Below are 21,234 nucleotides of genomic sequence, written 5' to 3' on the forward strand. Positions count from 1 at the left end.
GCAAACAACACATTTCACTGTATGTTTCAAAGTACAAGTGACAAATAAAGCTCATCTTTTTTTTAATCTTTCTGGAGGAAATGATAAAGAACAGAGAAGAGAAAAAGTGCTGGACAGCGGAAGGACAAACAGAACGCTCAAAATTTGAAATAATACTTCATAGGCCAGGCAGCATCTGTGGAGAGAGAAAAGCTGAGTTAACATTACAGGTCTTTCATCATACTGGCCAGTAGTGATACAAACTCAAAGTGATTATCTAAAATTGTTGAGAGTTGCATCTTGTCAATTGAACACAAGAAACTATTGCTTGCATTTATATTGGGCTTTATTGGGATGGTACAGAGGCCAGAGATAGGTGGAAAAAGTGCAAATGGAATGAAGAATTAAAATCACAGCAAATTAGTTGAACTGAGCTGTTGTGCAAGTAGTCATCCAATCTGTGTTTGGGTTACCATTGAAGAGACGACAATATGAGCACACTAGATTGAAGACAATCGTTGTTGCATCCGGAGGGAGTGCTTGCATACCTTGAGAATGGAAGCTGTAAAAAGGGCAGGTGTTGCATCTCCTGCACTTGCATGGAAATGTGCTCTGAGAAATGGAGAGGATACTAATGAAGACAGAAGATTGAACCAAGTAGTTTATCGAGGAACTAGCTACTTCAGAATGTTGAATGCATTTTATACACTTTGATTATCATTTTAAAATTTGACTGATACCTTATGAAGGACTAGATGGAGGGTAAGACCTTCAATCAACCAACAGAAAACTAAAACACGAGGAAATCTGCAGAGGCTAGAATTTCAAGCAACGCACATAAAAGTTGCTGGTGAACGCAGCAACTCTAGGAAGAGGTACAGTTGACGTTTTGGGCCGAGACCCTTCTTCAGGACTAACTAAAGGAAGAGTTAGTAAGAGATTCGAAAGTGGGAGGGGGAGGGGGAGATCCAAAATGATAGGAGAAGACAGGAGGGGGAGGAATGGAGCCAAGAGCTGGACAGGAGATTGGCAAAAGGGATATGAGAGGATCATGGGACAAGAGGCCTAGGGAGAAAGAAAAGGAGGAGGGGGAGAAAAATCCCAGAGGATGGGCAAGGGGTATAGTCAGAGGGGCAGAGGGAGAAAAAGGAGAGAGAGAAAAAGAATGTGTGTATATAAATAAATAACAGATGGGGTACGAGGGGGAGGTGGGGCATTAGCGGAAGTTTGAGAAGTCAATGTTCATGCCATCAGGTTGGAGGCTACCCAGACGGAATATAAGGTGTTGTTCCTCCAACCTGAGTGTGGCTTCATCTTTACAGTAGAGGAGGCCGTGGATAGACATGTCAGAATGGGAATGGGATGTGGAATTAAAATGTGTGGCCACTATTTCTGTTTGTTTTTTCAGGAAAAGTAAAATAACACATTGCTTAGAAAACTTCCTATCGCTATCAGCCAGTGAGGGTGATGAATTAAACACTTGTCAGATGTTAAACTGAAAAGCTAGCTCTTCAATTCATTCTGAGTACTAAAATAATTATAATGTGGGCAAGTGTTCATACAACCTAGTTAATAAAATGCAAAAATGAAGCATGCGAAAATTACATCATAAGGGAATGAAGAAAAAATCTGTGAACATATCAGTGAAGTGAAAGTACACTCAGTGGCCACTTTATAAGATACACCTGTACACTTGGTTATTAATGAAAGTATCGAATCAGCCAATCATGTGGCAGCAGCTCAATGCATAAAATCATGCATCAAGAGGTTCAGTTGGGAAAAAAATCTTATCTAAGTAATTTTGACTGTGGGGTGATTGTTAGTGCAATACAGGGTGGTTTGAGTATCTCAGAAACTGCTGCTCTCCTGGGATTTTCACATACAGTAGTCTCCAGAGCTTAGAGAATGGTGAAAAAAAAATAATAATCCAGTGAGAGGCAATTCTGTGGGCGAAAATGTCTTGTTAATGGGTGAAGACAGAGGAGAATGGTCAGAATGATTCAAATTCACAGGAAGGTGACAGTAACTCAAATAATCACAAGAAAGGAAGATCTCCCAGTGGCCACACATTTTAATTCCACGTCCCATTCCCATTCTGATATGTCTATCCACGGCCTCCTCTACTGTCAAGATGAAGCCACACTCAGGTTGGAGGAACAACACCTTATATTCCGTCTGGGTAGCCTCCAACCTGATGGCATGAACATCGACTTCTCTAACTTCCGTTAATGCCTCTCTTCCCCTTCAAACCCTGTCCCTTATTTGTTTATTTAATTTTTTTTAAATATATTTTTTATTTTTCCCCCCTTTTTTTCCTCTCTCTCTCTCTTTTCTCCCCCTCTGTCTCTCTCACTATAACTCTTTGCCTGCACTTCACCCTCCGGGTTCCCCTCCTCCCTTCTCTCTCCCCAGGCTTCCCATCCTATGATCCTCTCCCTTCTCCAGCCTGGTATCCCTTTTGCCAATCAACTTTCCAGCTCGTGGCTCCATCCCTCCCCCTCCTGTCTTCTCCTATCATTTCGGATCTCCCCCTCCCCCTCCCACTTTCAAATCTCTTACTATCTCTTCTTTCAGTTAGTCCTGACGAAGGGTCCCGGCCCGAAACGTCGACTGCACCTCTTCCTAGAGATGCTGCCTGGCCTGCTGCGTTCACCAGCACTTTGTGTGTGTTACCACTCACAGTAACTGGACCTTGGACTTCTTGATGGAAAGACCCCAGTCAATCCGAATTGGCAGCAACATCTCAAGCTCCATCGCGCTGAGCACTGGTACCCCCAGGGCCGTGTGCTCAATCTGTGTGCTGTCCATGTTGCTGACTCATGACTGCACTGCCAGTTCCAGCTAAAGATGATTCAACGGTGGTTGGCCTCATCAGCAACAATAATAGAGAGGAGGTATGGAGGCTTGTCAACTGGTGTGAGAACCAACCCGAGTCTCAATATGGACAAAAGAGATGATCGTGGACTTTAGGAAGACGCAAGTCATGCACATCAATGGCTCTGCCATGGAGAGACAGAAGAGTACCAAGTTCCTTGCTGTGCACATAATGAACAATCTAACTTGGATCTACAATACCTCTTCATTAGTCAACGTGGCATAGCAGCATCTACACTTTCTGAGGAGATTGAGGCGTGCAAGGCTCCCCACCCCCATTCTAACATCTTCCTACAGGAGCACCATCGAGAGTGCCCTGTCTGGCTGCATCATTGTATGGTACAGAAGTTGCAAGGCATTGAAGCTCGAGACCCTACAGAGGATAGTAAAAACTACCCAGAGGATCACTGGGGTTTCCCCTCGACCCCTACTTGTGACATTTACTGGGAGCGTTATAGATAGGTCAACGGCAGACACAATCTCAATGGCTCTCCACAAGGCTTTAGACCACCTGGACGACACAAACACCTATGTCAGGATGCTGTTCATCGACTACAGCTCAGCATTTAATACCATCATTCCCACAATCTTGATTGAGAAGTTGGAGAACCTGGGCCTCTGTACCTCCTTGGATCTTTGACTTCCTAACCAAAAGACCACAATCTGTGCGGATTGGTGATAACATATCCTCCTCATTGACGATCAACATTGGCGCACCTCAGGGGTGTGTGCTTAGCCCACTGCTCCACTCTTTATATACACATGACTGTGTGGCTAGGCATAGCTCAAATACCATCTATAAATTTGCTGATGATATAACCATTGTTGGTAGAATCTCAGGTGGTGACGAGAGGGTGTACAAAAGTGAGATATGCCAACTAGTGGAATGTGCCACGCAGCAACAACCTGGCACTCAACGTCAGTAAGATGAAACAGCTTATTGTGGACTTCAGGAAGGGTAAGACGAAGGAGCACATACCAATCCTCATAGAGGGATTAGAAGTGGAGAAAGTGAGCAGTTTCAAGTTCCTGGGTGTCAAGATCTCTGAGCATCTAACCTGGTCCCAACACATTGATGTAGTTATAAAAAAGGCAAGACAGCGGCTATACTTTATTAGGAGTTTGAAGAGATTTGGCATGTCAACAAATACACTCAAAAACTTCTATAGTTGTACCGTGGAGAGCATTCTGACAGGCTGCATCACTGTCTGGTATGGAGGGGCTACTGCACAGGACCAAAAGAAGCTGCAGAGGGTTGTAAATCTAGTCAGCTCCATCTTGGGTACTATCCTACCAAGTACCCAGGACATCTTCAAGGAGCGGTGTCTCAGAAAGGCAGCGTCCATTATAAAGGACCTCCAGCACCCAGGGCATGCCTTTTTCTCACTGTTACCATCAGGTAGGAGGTACAGAAGCCTGAAGGCACACACACAGAGATTCAGGAACAGTTTATTTCCCTCTGCCATCCGATTCCTAAACGGACATTGAATCTTCAGACACTGTATATTTTTTAAATATACAGTGTTACTGTTTTTGCACACTTTTAATATATTCAAAATACACATCCTGTAAATGATTTACTTATTTATTATTATTATTTTTACTTTATTTGTTTTTTTTCTCTGCTGGATTATGTATTGCTAAGTTAACAAATTTCACGTCACATGCCGGTGATAATAGACCTGATTCTGAAAGGCCCAAAGCATTGTAGAGGATCCCTACCACCAATCCCACAATTTCTTTGACCCACTACCATCAGGAAAGAGCTACAGGAGCAACAGGAGTTAAGACTGCCAGACTAGCTAGCAGCTGCCTTCCCCAGGCTGTGAGACCCTTCAATCACCGAGGTCTCACCATTTGGACAACTAACTGTTTACTATTGACCTGTGCTGGACACTTCGCATGCAATTTGAATTATACAGTGGATTCGAGTGAATTGGTCTATCGATTAATTGGAGCAGCCACTCATTTGGGACAACTCTTAAAGAATAAAGACTAATTAAGAAAATAGTAGGTATTCCCTTTGCTTATTTGGGACAATATGCCATTAATTGGGAGAGGAGACTGTTGCTGAACAGTTTCTAACTAGTGTCAGTTGCATGAACTTGTGTGGGCATTAGACACTACACAGTGCTTAGAGCGAACTGTTTGTGTTTGGGGGGAGAAAAAAATCAGTGATTTTTGTCACTGATAATTGGCAAGAAATAAGCAGGAAGACAATTCAGAACTGTTTTGCTCACTGCAGTTTCAACCATTCAGGCTTGGAGATGCCAGAAATAGCTGGGAGTGAAAATAAAGTGATTTCATTACTTTAAGTTAGAAACTACAAATAATGTGAAGGTATTGACAATCATCTTGAATGTTACAATGAAAACGACAATTCAGAGGATGCAATTATTGAAAACTTGCATGAAGGCAGTCCATATCTGCACTAGGTATCTGCACTAATGTTGCTCATTTACAGTCAATCAAAGAACATGGCAGCATGTTGGTTGTCTGTCATATCCAACAATGACAGTGAAAAAGTGGAAAAATTGTTGTACTGCTTCAGTTCCACCCTCTCAATCTCAAAAGTCCAGGTCCAGTGGCACAAGTAGTCGTCACAAACTGGGGCCTTCCCTGTCGCAGTGGATAACCATGACTTCGTCTGTGCCTTATCATGCACTTTGCTCTCCATGAGGTGCTGAAGAACTGTCTTCTTGGCCAGTGGATCTCACTGTTGATCTCACCCACCCAGTCCACCAGAGCTGACTTCACATGCTAGAACAGATATTTTCCTACTTCACCAAGATATGAAGCCCACCTGATTTAGCCTGCCTGTCAAAGCAGCGTACTGGTGTGTGGCTGCTGTAGCATTCAAACAACTACTTGAAGCTATAGGTGAGAGCTGAGGGTCTGGTAGAGACCAAAGGTGAGTGAGCTGCCTCAGAACGTGCATGACAAGTCCCTTCACTAGAGGGGCTACCCCTCCCTAGGCACCCCATACTCGACAGCAGACACCTGAATTCCTCCGTTGATAGCTATTAGGAACTAATAGACAGTTTTATAGTACTGTAGTATGATTAGTATAATTTTCATTTCAATAGATACTGCCTGACTTATTGAGTTCCTCCAGCACTGTGTGTGTTGCACTGGATTTCCAGCATCTGCAGAGTCTCTTGTGCTAATGATTTTCTGCTCCACTGCAAAAGTTTCTTTGGGTGATGCCTGAAGAAGTTTAAATAGTCTCTTTGATGGGAATTCCATGAGATCCTCTCCTTCTGCTCCTCCTCTGATCTCTGCTGTCCACCCGACTCTTCGACCAAGTACTCAGACTCGCTACCACAGCTGCGCATCTATTCTGGGAACTTGTCTTCACCACCACCTTATTCCACGTGGCTTGCAGCTGTGTTTCCAGACCTCCCAGTCCGGACCCACTGAGGATTCCAGGTACCTACGCTCAACTGACTGCTTTCCCTGCCGCTTCTCCCTCCGCAGTCTACATGTCACCCTCTCCTCTATGTGGAGATATCTGGCGGCCCTACCTCAGTCTCTGCCACAGCTCCGGGCCCCTCTCTCCTCTGCCTGTCATGGAGCTCTCCGACATTTCATCCTCTGCCGCATCCATGACTTCGATCCACCAGTTCTTTGCCAACACGTTATTCTATGGCCTCCTCTTTTGCCATGATGAGGCCACTCTCAGGGTGGAGGAGCAAAATGTCATATTCCATCCACGTAGCTTCCAATCGAAGCACATGAACACAGATTTCTCCTTCCTGTAATTATTCCCCCCACTTCCTTTTCTACTCTTCCCCACACTGGTCTCTTATCTCTTCTCCTCACTGCCTAAGGCCTCCCCCAGAGCCCCTCCTTCTTCCCTTTCTCCCATAGTCCACTCTATCAGATCCTTGCTCTCCGGCCCTTTACCTTTACCACTCACGTGGTTTCACCTATCACCTTCCAGCCAATCCTCTTTCCCTCCAAACCCACCCCCCCCCACAGATTTTTATTCTAGCATCTTTCCCCTTCCTTTCCAGTCCTGAACAAGGGTCTCGGCCTGAATAGTTGACTTTATTCATTTCGATAGATGTTGCCTCACCTGCTGAGTTCCTCCAGCATTTTCTGTGTGTTGCTTTGAATTTCCAGCACCTGCAGAATCTGTTGTGTTTAGAATTGGTGGTCTTCTAATTTGTTCTGTATTTCATTTAAATACATAATTTGTTATTGAGTTAAATGGTAGTTTATCTTTTTTATACATTACTTCCATGAAATTTAAAATTATGAGGGGGATTGATAGAATTGACGTGGTTAGACTTTTTCCATTGAGAGTGGGGGAGTTTCAAACAAGAGGGCATGGGTTGAGAGTCAGAGGACAAAAGTTTAGGGGTAACATGAGGGGGAACTTCTTTACTCAGAGAGTGGTAGCTGTGTGGAACGAGCTTCCAGCAGAAGTGGTTGAGGCAGGTTCTATGTTGTCGTTTAAAGTTAAATTGGATAGACATGGACAGGAAAGGAATGGAGGGTTATGGGCTGAGTGCAGGTCGGTGGGACTAGGATAGGGTAAGAGTTCGGCACGGACTAGAAGGGCCGAGATGGCCTGTTTCCGTGCTGTAATTGTTATAAGGTTATATGGAAACTTTGGCTAATTGAGGCAGCCGCTTAATTGGGCCAAAATATACCTGTCCTGATGCGTCCCAATTAACCAGAATTCACCATATTTTCTTATCATAATTTATAGTATATTTTATGTATTGCACTGTACTGCTGCTGCAAAAAATAAATACATTTCATGACAGGTGTGAGTGATGATAAACCCAATTCTGATATGGGTCTCTATTGTGGACTCAGAATGGGAAGGGTGCAAGGAGTGGAGAATCGTGGTTGGGAAAAAAGGAAGGGAGAGGGGGGAGAGCGGGAAGTACCAGAGAGACATTTTGTGATGATCAATAAACCAATTGTTTTGAATCAAATGACCTTGCCTGGTGTCTCAGGGCTGGGTGTGTCTGCACCTGCCCCGGAACCTTCTCTACTACCTGTCCCATACCCCTCCCATGGTGCTCCATCCTCAACATTCCCAACATCCTTTGCTCCCACCAGATTTACAAACTTGTTCTCCACTCCACACTTGTACTGTGCAAAAGACTTAAGCACTCTAGCTCTATATATGTGACTAAGACTTAAGCACAATACTGTAGATTCTATCCTGACCCTGGGTTCTGTCTGAAGTTTGCAAATTCTTCAAGGATGTATTGGGGAGATTGACAGATGAGCCCATTGATGTAACACGTGGAGTACGCCAGCGATCAGTTTTCGGCAAGCAATTGTTCACTGTTTACATTAACTACTGGAATGAAAGATGTGTATGTGAGTTTTCCAAATTTGCCAGTGATATGAAAAGAAGGGCATGTTGTGATCAGGATACTGTAATTCTGTAATGGGATCTAGATAGAACAAGTTAGCGGGCAGACTGGCAAATAGAGTTTAATGTGAGCATGTGTGAGGTCAACAGAAATCAAAAGGCAGATTATTATCTAAATGGAGAAATACTGCTAAGTTGGTGAAGTACAGAGGAGTCCATGTGTTCTTATGCATCGCAAAAAGCCAGCAGGTAGGTCCACCAAGCAGTTAAGGCGGCAAACGGCATTTTGAACTGCATTACAAAAAGGTTAGTTTTTAAAAATAGGAAGGCTTTGATACAACTGTACAGGCCTCACATGGAATACTGCATATAGGTTTGGTTCACTTACTTACACAAAGATATACAGTAGTAACACTAAAGGCAGCACAAAGGAGATTCACCCAGCTCATTTCTGGGATGGGACGGATGCAATACCATAAGAGACTAAATAGTTTGGGTTAGGATTCCTCAGAGTTTAGAAGGTTGAAAGATGACCTTATTCAAACATATAGAACACTACGAAGGCTTGATAGGGTTGATAATTGAAATGTTTTTGCAAGTACAAGAATCTTAAACAAAGGGACAAGCTAAGGGTCTGGTCATTTAAAAGTGAGGTTTGTAGAAATTTCTTCTAGCGGAAGGTGTGTGTAATGCTGGAATTCTCTGCTGCAGCATTTCGTGAAAGCTAAATTGTTAAAGCTACTTAAAGTGGAGGTCGATAAATATGTGACAAATAGGGGGATAGAGCCATGAAGAGAAATGGCATTGAGAAGAGCATAGATGAGTTACGAACACTGGATGATTGGGAAAGCATGAAGGGCCTGATTGCTATTTTCTTGTGTTAAGTTCCTGTTACAATGTGGATTTCTCTTGAGTGTTCCCAGTTTCTCCCACATCTGAAAAATGACCCCCAAAATAGGTGGACACCAGGAGAATTAGAAAGCAGATTTTATGGGTAGAGAATAAATGAAGTAATTACTGTACAGGAAAGTAAATACAGGGATAAGACTGTTGGGATTGCTTTGATTGTCAGTACAGACAGAACAGCCTGGCATGAGAAATGTGAAGTATGATTATAAAATAAAAAAATTCAAAGTAAATATATTATCAAAGTATATGGATTCATATCTCCTGGGTATGAAGATAAACTACATCCGGCTGTGGAGCATTTGCTTTGGGTAATGAGGTTACCATTAACCACAGCTCCCTCCAGGTCACCCTTAGGTAAGGTGTAGCACCTGTTAGCCTCCCTACTTGAGTTACAGTGAAGCCATGGAATGTAGGTGGTGGATGAAGCAGAAGGCAAGTTGTGAGTAACACAATCGATGGTTCCTGCTTCTCAGACGCTGAGCAGTAGATCCTTTTAATAGGACAATGTTCAGGGTCGCCCGTCTTGTAAAGACACTGCATCGGAAGCAAGCAAGGGGAAGCTACTTCTTGTATTTTATCCCTAGTACAACCATGGTTAATACATACACAAATGTAAAAGACAACAGCGTAAATGGCAGCCCACTTCCAAATAGTGCGGACACCTCGCTCGGTACGGGATGTCATGTAAACAGACAGGTGAGTCCAGACCGTCATACCACTACCGTCTACAAGAACAAGAGACTGCGAATTGCCACTTGGAATGTTCGAACCCTGCACCAAGCTGGTAAGCTAGAAACCGTAAAATTAGAAATGAGGAGGCTAGAAGTCAGCATACTAGGCCTAAGTGAAATAAGATGGAAAGGCACTGGAGTATTCCAATCAGACGACCACAAGATGATATACCCTGGTGGAGATAAACATGAAAAGGGTGTTGCAATCATCTTAGACAAAGAAACATCCAAGAGCCTGCTAGGATACTGGCATATCTCAGACAGAATGATGCTAATCAAACTAAAAGGACAGCAAAACAACATCTCTATCATCCAAGTATATGCACTCACAATGGCAAGCTCAGAGGAAGAAACTGATGCCTTCTACCACTCCCTAGACAAAGCACTAGAAGAATGCAAATCACAAGAAGCCATCATAGTCATAGGTGACTTCAATGCAAAAGTTGGTGAGGGAAGAGAAGACCATATTGTTGGAGACCAGGGATTGGGAGAAAGAAATGAAAGAGGAGAAAAGCTTATATCATGGTGTAAAACAATCAATCAGATAATCACCAACACTTGGTTTAAACAACATCCAAGAAGAAAATGGACATGGAGAAGCCCAGATGGGAACAAAAAAAATCAAATCGACTACATAACAATCAATAACAGATTCAAAAACTCGATAACTCAATCTAAAAGCTACCCTGGAGCAGACTGTGGAAGCGACCACATACCAGTCATATGCAAAATTAAAATAAAGATGAGAAAATTAAAGAAACCAAAAAGATCAGAACCACTGGATTATCAACAACTACAACAACCCTCATCTGAAAACAGAATACACAATCAAGGTGAAAAACCGTTTTCAATTGCTGCAGGATGAAGGAGGCAAATCTTCCTGGGACATACTGAAGGAATCCATGGTTGAAGCTGCAAAAGAAACCATCCCACGAAAAGAACAGAAAAGTAAGAAGAAATGGATAACTGAAGATATTACACAATTGATGCAACAAAAACAGACCATCAGACTAAGAGACAGCGAAGAATACAAACAACTTGATAAGACAATAAAAAGAAAATGTAGAGAAGCTAAAGACAGATGGCTAAATGAGAAATGTTCAGAGATAGAAATGCTACAAACCCATAACCCTGGAACAAAGTTGATGCACAGTAAGATTAAAGAACTAACGGGGAAATTACCTTGCTCAGCAAGTGGATGCATCAAGACAAAAGATGGCAGCTTAATTATGAACAAACAGAAAATCCTAAACAGATGGACAGAATATATAAAAGAACTTTCAGAAGACCAAAGAGGAGAAAAACCGAACATAAAGAAGAATCTTGAAGGACCTAGCATTCTAAAATCAGAAATTCGAGCAGCCGTAAATAAAACAAAACATAACAGAGCAACTGGTCCAGACAACATCGCTGTTGAAATGATACTGGCCTTAGAAGATTTTGGAATAGAGAAAATAACAGAAATAGCAAATGAAATCTATGATCATGGGGAGATTCCTGATGATTTAAGTAAATCAGTGTTCATCACACTTCCAAAGAAAGAGGGAGCAACAGAATGTGAGTTACATCGAACAATAAGCCTGATGAGCCATGTGGCAAAAATTATTCTCAGAGTAATCATGATGAGAGCAAAACGCTGTATAAAACCAGAAATCAGTAAAGGACAGTGCAGCTTTGTGGAAAACAGTGGAACCAGAAGTGCAATTTTCACGCTACGGATGATCTGTGAATGAGCCATCCAGGTACAAAAAGACATCTACCTATGTTTCATTGACTATACAAAAGCTTTTGACACTGTCAGACAGCAAGATCTTCTGGAAATGCTTCAAGATCTTGACATAGATGGGAAAGATATACGTTTCTTAAGAAACTTATACTGGGACCAGACAGCATCCATCAGAATAGAAGGAGAAGTGAGTGATTATGTGAATATCATGAGAGGAGTCAGGCAAGGCTGTGTCTTTTTGCCAGACTTATTCAACCTGTATAGTGAAAATATCTTGAGAAGCATCAATGACATCAAAGGATTCACAATTGGAGGCCATAATATAAATAACATCAGATATGCTGATGACATCATACTAATGGCTGACTCAGAAACAAAACTTCAAGAACTACTCACTATAGTGGCAGCAGAAAGTAATCGCAGAGGCCTCTCAATCAACACCAGGAAGACAGAAAGCATGGTCATCTCCAGAAAGACAAACATCCCATAATGTGTGATCAAGATCGGAAATACAAACATCAAACAAGTCAACAAATTCAAATATCTTGGCAGCCTAATAACAAGTAATGGCAGGTGCGACACAGATATCAAATACAGAATAGCAATGGCGAAAGAAGCTTTCCAAAAAATGAAGACCATATTTATGGACAGAAAGATGAGCACGTACACTAAAAACAAAATACTGCAGTGCTACATTTATTCTATCCTGACTTATGGAAGTGAATGCCGGACCATATCTCCAGCAATGGAAAAGAGACTAGAAGCAGCTGAATTATGGTTCTACAGGAGAATGTTAAAAATATCATGGACCACACACACATCAAATGAAGAAGTTCTCAGAAGAGCCCAAGCAGTTCAATCACTCGTACCAACAATAAGAGAAAGACAACTCAGATTCCTAGGACACATCATGTGGAAAGATGAACTAGAAAAACTCATACTCTCTGGAAAGATTGAGGGGAGTAAACCTAGAGGAAGACCTCGGCTTATGTACATCAAAAGCATAGCCAGGTGGCTACACAGCGAGGAAATGGAAGTCATCCAAAAAACGAAGGATAGATCTATATGGAAAACCATGGTCACCAAAGTCCGCATCGGATATGGCAGGGGTCCCCAACCTTTATCGCACCGCAGACAGGTTTAATATTGACAATATTCTTGCAGACTGGCCGACCGGGTGGGGTGGGGGGGGGGGGCGGTGTTCAAGTAGGGTTAAACTCGCCTCAACATATCTTTTACAGTTAGGGTTGCCAACTTTCTCACTCCCAAAGAAGGGACAAAAGTAGCAGTCAAATCCTGACGAAGGGTCCCGGCCTGAAATGTTGACTGTACCTCTTATAATAGATGCTGCCTGGCCTGCTGCGTTCACCAGCACTTTTTGTGTGTGTTGATGGGACACTTGTGTTTACCCCGAGAAAGACTACCATGACCATGAAGCCTTGCGCAGGCACCTGTGTGCGCATGCGTGACGTGCCCATGCATGTACGTGCCAATTTTTCTCCACAAATCTGTTTTGGTTTAATCTTTCCGACTACACGGTACATACATTATTTCTACTTTATATAGGCTGTGTATTTATCATACCATTAATGTTTTTACAATATGTTAGAGTTATTTTAGGTTTTATGTGTTATTTGGTACAATTTGGTAGGTTATTTTTTGGGTCTGGGAACACTCAAAAATTCTTCCTATATAAATTAATGGTAATTGCTTCTTCGCTTTACGCCATTTCGGCACGAAAGGTTTCAAAGGAACGCTTTACCTTAGCAGGGGAAATACAGGACAAGGGCGGTCCCATATGGGACAAATCAATTTAGCCCAATATACGGGATGTCTCGGCAAATACGGGACAGTTGGCAACCCTACGTTCAAGTTCAACAGTGCGTGACAGGGAATGAGGAAAGGTGCAGCTGACTCATATCGTTTCCTCGCGGCCCGGTAGCACATGCTTTGCGGCCTGGTGGTTGGGGACCACTGGGATATGGTACCCAGACAGACAGACAGACATGGATTCATTTTCTTGTGGACCTTCACAGTAAATACGAATAAACACAATAGTCAGTGAAAATCTGCATAGACAACTACAAAAAAAAGAGTAATAACAATAAATATTGAGAACATGAGTTATAGAGTCCTTGAAAATGAGTTCATTGTTTGTGAAAACAGTACAACGATGGGGTGAGTGAAGTTATCAGCACTGGTTCAGCAGCTGACGGTCGAAGAGTGATAACCTGGTTGTGTGGAACCTAAGGCTCCTGTACCTCCTTCGCAAAGGTAGCAGTGAAAAAAAAAAATTGCTTGCCTTATTTACCCTGCACTTAAAATTCTTTAATAAAATACTTAAAAATAAAATCACAATACAAGACTGACATGTTGAAAGCTTTCTGGAAAATAGATACAAAACAGAATATGGAGATTTAAATGGTAGTTCTCTTACATGTGGCACAGCCAGTGAGCACTTTGCGACAACATCATAGGCTTCTTTATGCCTTCCTAATTCTTTCAAGGACTTTCCTTTTCGGAAGAGTGCTCTGCAGTTATTATGATTCAGGTGTAAAGCTTTGTCACAATCTTCTAGTACTTGATTATAGAGACCCTGAAATGACAAGTAGCACAATGTAGAAACTTATGGGATGACAAAAACAATTAGTTTTGACAATGGACAAAACTTAACAATGAAAGCAAAATGATCTTTGCTGGAAGAGTCAGGAACAGGACTGGGATCAGTTGTGATGCCAATAACAATGAAAAAAAAGCACCTTGTGAAAATTTCTTTCACAACAAGTTAAATAATAAAATTGCCACCATAAGAATAATAAGACCATAAGATATACATGTAGGAGCAGAATTAGGTCATTTGGCCCATTGAGTCCACTCCATCATTTCATCACGGCTGATTCATTTTTCCCCTCAGCCTCCACCTCCTGCCACTCCCCCTAACTCTTCATGCCCTGACCAGTCAAGAATCTATTAAACTCTGCCTTAAGTATACATAAAGACTTGGCCTCCGCAGCCACATGTGGCAATAAATTCCACAGATTCCCCACTCTCGTGCTAAAGAAATTCCTTTTCATCTCCATTCTAAAAGGGCGCCCTTTCTATTTTGAGGCTGTGTTCTCTGGTCCTAGAGCTTCCCACCATAGGAAATACCCTTTGCACTTCCACTCTATCAAGGCCTTTCACCATTCAATCGGTTTCAATTAGGTCACCCCTCATTCTTTTGAACTCCAGTGAATACAGTCCCAGAGCCATCAAACGCTCTTCATAATGAAAAGTCTCATTATTACTGTCAAACATTACCAAAGTTCCTTAGTAAAAAATTCAAACTATGTAGCAATTTAAAAATATCTTACCATATTCAGATAGCAGGCAGCACGATTTGCATAAAGCTTCTCTATTACTTCGTTCACAATACTGATTTCTTCAGATGCATACTCAGCCACATTCAAGGCCTCAGTATATTGATTCAAAGCCTCCGCCCATTTGCCTTCTCTAAACTTATCATTGCCCTCATCATATAAATTTTTCACAAGTTCTTGAAGAAATACCTGCAAAGAAAAATTATGTATGTACAAACATTAAGTTACACATTTAGAAACTTACTCACTTTCTTATGATGGAATGAATCGTGCATGAGGTACCATAAGACTGGAGGATGGCTAATGTCTAATGCATTTATACTCTAACACTGCAAGGACAAGACAAGGAACTGTAAGTCTAACATCAGTGGTGGGAAAGTTAATAAAAGGAATTCTCAGAGACAGGACCCAAATTCATGTGGAAAGGCAAAGACTGTTTAGAGATAGTCAGTATGGCTTTGTGTGTGGAAAATCACGTCTCACTAATATGATTATTTTATTTTGAAGATGTGACCAAGTGGATTGGTGAGGGCAGGGCTGTAGACATAATCTACAAACCCCTTGAAAAGGTCCCACACAGTAGGCTGGTCCAGAAGGCTAGATCACAAGGGATCCAGGGTGTGCTAGCAAAATAGATACAAAACAACCTTGGTGGTAAGGGTCAGACAGTGGTAGAGAACATTGTTTTTCAGTCTGGAGGCCTAAGGCCAATGGTATGCTGCAGTGGTATTTGTCATCTATATTAATGATCTGGTTGAGAATGTAAGGTTTGTAAGATTTGAATGACACCAAAAATAAGTGGCACAGTGGAGAGTGAAGTAGGTTGTCTAAGATCTCAACAGGACCTAGAGCAACTGAGAAAGTGGCCAAGGAATGGTAGGTGGAATTTTTGGCTAAATGCAAAGTGATGCACTTTGCTAAGTTAAACCAAGGCAGGACTTACACAGTAAATGGCAGAGCACTAGGGAGTGCGGTACAACAGAGATCTAAAGGTACACATATATAGTTCCCTGAAAGCAGCAATGCAGGTAGACAGATTAGTGAAGAAGGTGTTTGGCACGTTTGCCTTCATTGTTCAGGGAGTCAAGTATAAGAGTTGGGACATCATGTTACAACTATACAAAAGGCTGTTGAGACTGCACTTAAGTTTTGCGAGCAGTTGTGGTTGCCTAGCTAAAGGAAAGACAACATTAAGCTGGAAAAGCTGAAGAAAAGATTCACAAGGATGCAAGAGGGACTGGATGTTTCCCCTGGAGTGCAGGAAATTGAGGATGAGGGGTTTAGTGAAAGATTATAGTCTTATTTTCCCTTAACTATGGGAGTCTAAAGCTAAGGGTATAGATTGGTAGTGAGAAGGGAAAAATTGAAAGGGGACCCAAGGGGCAACTTTTGCCATAGAGAGGGTAATGGACATGTAGAACAAGTAGCAGAGGAATGTATAATTTTATCATTAAAAAAGCATTCAGACAGGTACATGGATAGGAAAGATTTAACACCACAAGGCATGGGAGCAAATTAGACTATTCAGCTCATCGAGTCTGCTCCACCATTCCATCATGGCTGATTCATCGTCCCTCTTAGCCCCATTCTCCTGCCTTCTCTCCATAATATTTAACACGCTGACAAATCAGGAACCTACCAACCGCTGATTTAAATATACTCAATGACATGGCCTCCGCACTGTCTGTGCCAATGAATTACACAGATTCATTACCCTCTGGCTAAAGAAATTCCTCCTCACCTCTCTTCTAAATGCATGTTCCTCTATTTTGACGCTGTGTCCTCTGGTCCTGGACTCAACCACTATAGGAAACATCCTTGCCACATCCACTCTATCCAGGCCTTTCAATATTTGATAGATTTCCAGGAGATCCCCCCCCACCCCATTCTTCTAACTTCCAGCAAGAATAGGCGAAGAGTCATCAAATGTTCATCATATGTTAACCCTTTCATTCCTGGAATCACTCACATGAACATCCTCTCGATCCTCTCCAATGCCAGCACGTTTTTCTTTGATAAGGTGCCCAAAACTGCAAATAATAGTGTGGTCTGACCAATGCCTTATAAAGCCTCAAAGCCTCAGCATGGCAGCATCACTCTTATATTCCAGTGCTCCAAAAATGAATGCTAACATTGCATTTGCCTTCCTTACCACCGACTCAACCTGCAAGTTAATCTTTAGGGAATCCTGCACAGGGATTTCCGAGTCCCTTTGCACCTCTAGTTTTCAAATTTTCTCCCCGTTTAGAAATTAGTCTATGCCTTTATTCCTTGCACCAAAGAGCAAGACCATACACTTTGCTACACTATATCCTATCTGCCACTTCTTTGCCCATTCTCCTAATCTGTCCAAGTCCTCCTGCAGACTCTCTGCTTCCTGAACACTACCTGCCCTTCCAGCTATCTTCATATCGTCCACAAACTTGGCAACAAAGCCTTCTATTTCATCATCCAAATCGTTGATATATAACATAAAAAGAAGCAGTCCCAACACCAACCCCTGTGGAACAATACTAGTCACTGCCAGCCAACCAGAAAAGGCTCCCTTTATTCCCACCCTTTGCCTCCAGACGGTTCACCAATCTTCGATCCATGCTAGTATCTTTCCTGAAATACCATGGACTCATTTAAGCAGCCTCATGTGTGGCACCTTGTCAAAGGCCTTCCGAAAATGCAAATAAACAACATCCCTGATTCTCCTTAGTCTATCCTGCATGTTATTTCCTCAAAACATTCCAATAGGTATGTCAGGCAAGATTTCCCCTTAAGGAAACCATGCAGACATTAGTCTATTTTATCACGTGACTCCAAAATTATGGACTCCAAAATCTTCCCAACCACTGAAGTTAGGCTAACTGCCCCATAATTGCTTATTCTGTGCATCCCTCCCTTCTTAAAGAGTAAAGTGACAACTGCTATTTTTCAGTCCTCCGGAATTATTCCAGAATCTAGTGATTCTTGAAAAATCATTACTACCACCACCACCACAATCTCTTCAATTACCTCTTTCAGAACTCTGGGGTGTAGACCATCTGGTCCAGATGCCTTATCTACCTTCAGACATTCCAGCTTTCCAAGCAGCTTCTCCTTAGTAATAGCAACTACACTCACTTCTGTCTCCTGACCTTGAATTTCTGGCATACTGCTAGTGTCTTCCACAGTGAAGGCTGACGCAAAATACTTAAGTTTGTCCACCATTTCTTTGTTCCCCATTACTACCTCTCCGACGTCATTTTCAAGCTGTCCAATATCCACTCTCACCTCTCTTTTACTCTTTATATATCTGAAAAAACATTTGGTATCCTCTTTGATATTATTGTCGAGCTTACCTTTATATTTCGTCTTTTCTCTCCTTATGGCTTGTCTCATTGCCTTTTTAAAAACCTTCCCAATCCTTTAACTTTCCACTAATTTTTGCCATATTATATGCTCTCTTTTACTTTTATACTGTCTTTGACTTGCTTTGTCAGTCTCATCCTCATCCTCCCTTTAGAATAGTTTTTCATCTTTGGGATGCAACTATCCTATGCCTTCCGAATTGCCCCCAGAAACGCCAGCCATTGCTGTTCTGCCATGAACCCTGCCAGCATCTCCTTTCTATCAATTTTGGTCAGCTCCTCTCTCATAGCTCTGTAATTCCCTTTAGTCGGCTGTAATATTATTACATCTGACTCTTATGTTCTCCCTCTCAAACTGCAGGATGAATTCTATCATGTCATGATCACTGCCTCCTAAGGGTTTCTTTACCTTAAGCTCCCTAATCAAATCTAGTTCATTAACTGCCTTTCCCTTAGTGGGCTCAACCACAAGCTGCTCTACAAAGCTGTATCGTAGGAATTCTACAAATTCCCTCCTTTGGGGTCCAGCACCAACCTGATTTTCACAATCTACCTGCATTGCCCTTATTACATGCCCTTTCTATTTCCCATTGATATTTGCATCCGACGTCCTAGTTACTGTTCCCATTAGTCTTTTTAACCCTTGCAATTTCTTCACACTACCCACAAGGATTCTACATCATCCGAGCCTGTCACTTCTTTCTAAGGATTTTATTTAATTTTTTACCACTATAGCCACCCCAACCCCTCTGCCTACTTGCTTGTCCTTTCAATGCAATGTGTATCCTTGGATGTTAAGCTCCCAGTTATGATTTTCTTTCAGCCATGACTCAGTAATGCCTGCCATTCTCTAACTGCGCTGCAAGATCGTCTACCTTATCCTGTATGTTATGTGCATTCAAATATACCTTCAGCCCTGTATTCATTACCTTTTTCGATTTTGCCCCCACGTTACACTTCAACTCATCCCACTGACTGCAATTTTGCCCTATCGTCTATCCGTCCTTTCTCACACCCTCACTCCACGCTATATCTACTTGAATACCAACTGGCCCATCCTCAGCTCTATCACTCCAGCTCCCATTCTCATACCTAATTAGTTTAAACCCTCCCCAAAAGCTCAAGTAAATCTGCCCACAGGATATTGATCCCCCTTGGATTCAGGTACAGCCTGTCCTTTATGTACATGTCATACCTTCCAAAGAAGAGATCCCAATGATCCAGAAATCTGAAACCCTTCCCTCTGCACCAATTCCTCCGCCAGGCATCCACCTGCCGAATCATTCTATCCTTATCCTCAGGCACGTGGCACAGGCAGCAATATAGATATTACTACCCCAGAGGTCCCTGCCTTTCAGCCTTCTACCTAACTCCCTAAATTCTCTCCTCAGGGCCTCCTCTCATTTCCTACCCATGTCATTGGAACCAATATGAACCATGACTTCCGGGTGCTCACCTTCCTCCTTTAGAATGCTGGGGACCTGATCTGAGACATCCTGGGACGCAAAATACCATCTGGGTATCTTTTTCACATCTACAGAATCTCTTGTCTGCTCCTCTAACTGTAGAACCCCCCATCACTACAGCACTCCTTTTCACCCCCCTCACCTCCCTTCTGAGCCCCAGAGCTAGACTCAGTACCAAGAGTGTATCTGGAGAGATACAACAGCGTATTTGGAGGGATATGCGCCAAATGCAGGTAAATGGGACTAGGCAATGAGGTTGGCACGCATGGGTTGAACTGAAGGGCTTGTTTCTGTGGTTTATTTCCCAAATAGGTACGTCTGCTCATGCAATTCCCCACTTTTCCTTTGATAAAATTCCATTGTTTTTGCCAGTATCTAATCTCAAGCAATAATTTTTGTCTTACTGGGCCACTTGAGAAATAATATCTAAGCATTAACCACATCTTGGGCACCTAGTAGGTTCTAGTTCACATTCCACTGTAAAGACAGATTATAAACCATCCATACTCAGCATAATAAGCTTTAAAATGTGTTTAAAGAGTTTAAAGCCTTAAGAGAAAAGTGTTTTGGAATATATACTCCAGGAGTTGCAAATATTGCTAAACTTACAATTCCCATTAGCACCTCAGAACACAAATAGTTCACTTTCTTGGCAAGCTAAGTGTTTTCTCGATATTTATATCCTCTCATTATTCCTCAAAGAGTTATTTACCATTTTTACACAAGACTGGTTCTGACATTTTATTGGAATGCATGCCATTATGACAATTAAATCACAATGTCTGCTGCATTGGATTTGCAACAAAAATCATACTATAGAGTTCCAAATTACATTATGCTTTAGCAGGAAAACAGACCATTCAGATGTACTCTAGTATTTGAAAAGTAAATGTACGGTTACACACTATTAAGAAAACTGCCCACTTTATCATCAATTTAAATGAATGGATAGAACATCAGATTCATCTCATGCATCCTTTTTCGTTCATCCCTCCCTTTTGAAATGCAAATATGGAATCCAGCCAAAAAAACCCAAATAACTTTTGCGCGATTTTTTTGAGCGTGGGGGTGGGATTGATGTTCTTGTTGCCATTTGTGCGATTGGTTTTTTTGCACGTGGGGGGGTGATGATTTTCTTTGAACTGGTTCCATGTTTCTTTTGTTTCATAGCTGTCTGTGGGAAGATGAATCTCAGGGTTGTATACTGCATACATTGATAATAAATGTACTTTGAATCCTTTTAAATATTCTGATTTACTGCACCATTAACCTTGGAAACACAATTAAAGACTTTTCTTTATTCTGCAAGTTTAGAATTCTAATCAAGCTTAAGAATGATCATCTCCTCCACCATAAACTTAACAGTAAAATTATACTCTTATCCAGTCACAGGACACTAGTGGCATCGACAAAGCTGACATTTAATGCTCAGCCCTAACTGCTGCTGAACAGGGATGGCAATTAAGAATCAACAGTTAAGGAAGGTATTAAGGAAGTTAATGAATACACTTTGA

General features: G+C 41.9%; 1 protein-coding gene and 1 long non-coding RNA gene across 3 annotated transcripts in view; one reads left to right on the plus strand and one right to left on the minus strand.

Annotated features, from left to right (window-relative positions):
- The window catches only part of LOC140203126 (uncharacterized), a 79,716-nt gene that overhangs the window by 54,259 nt on the left and 4,223 nt on the right, over window positions 1-21,234 (plus strand). The window lies entirely within an intron of this gene.
- zc3h7a (zinc finger CCCH-type containing 7A) overlaps window positions 1-21,234 on the minus strand; it is a 105,090-nt gene that overhangs the window by 43,439 nt on the left and 40,417 nt on the right. For both annotated transcript variants that reach the window (XM_072268964.1, XM_072268963.1), the window contains 2 exons: window positions 14,911-15,105; window positions 13,995-14,153 (listed from right to left, as the gene is read on the minus strand). In XM_072268964.1, coding sequence (XP_072125065.1) covers window positions 13,995-14,153; window positions 14,911-15,105 — 354 coding nt within the window. The remainder of the gene's footprint in view (window positions 1-13,994; window positions 14,154-14,910; window positions 15,106-21,234) is intronic.

Source organism: Mobula birostris, chromosome 9 (assembly GCF_030028105.1).
Source record: "Mobula birostris isolate sMobBir1 chromosome 9, sMobBir1.hap1, whole genome shotgun sequence".
Taxonomy (NCBI): Eukaryota; Metazoa; Chordata; class Chondrichthyes; order Myliobatiformes; family Myliobatidae; genus Mobula; species Mobula birostris.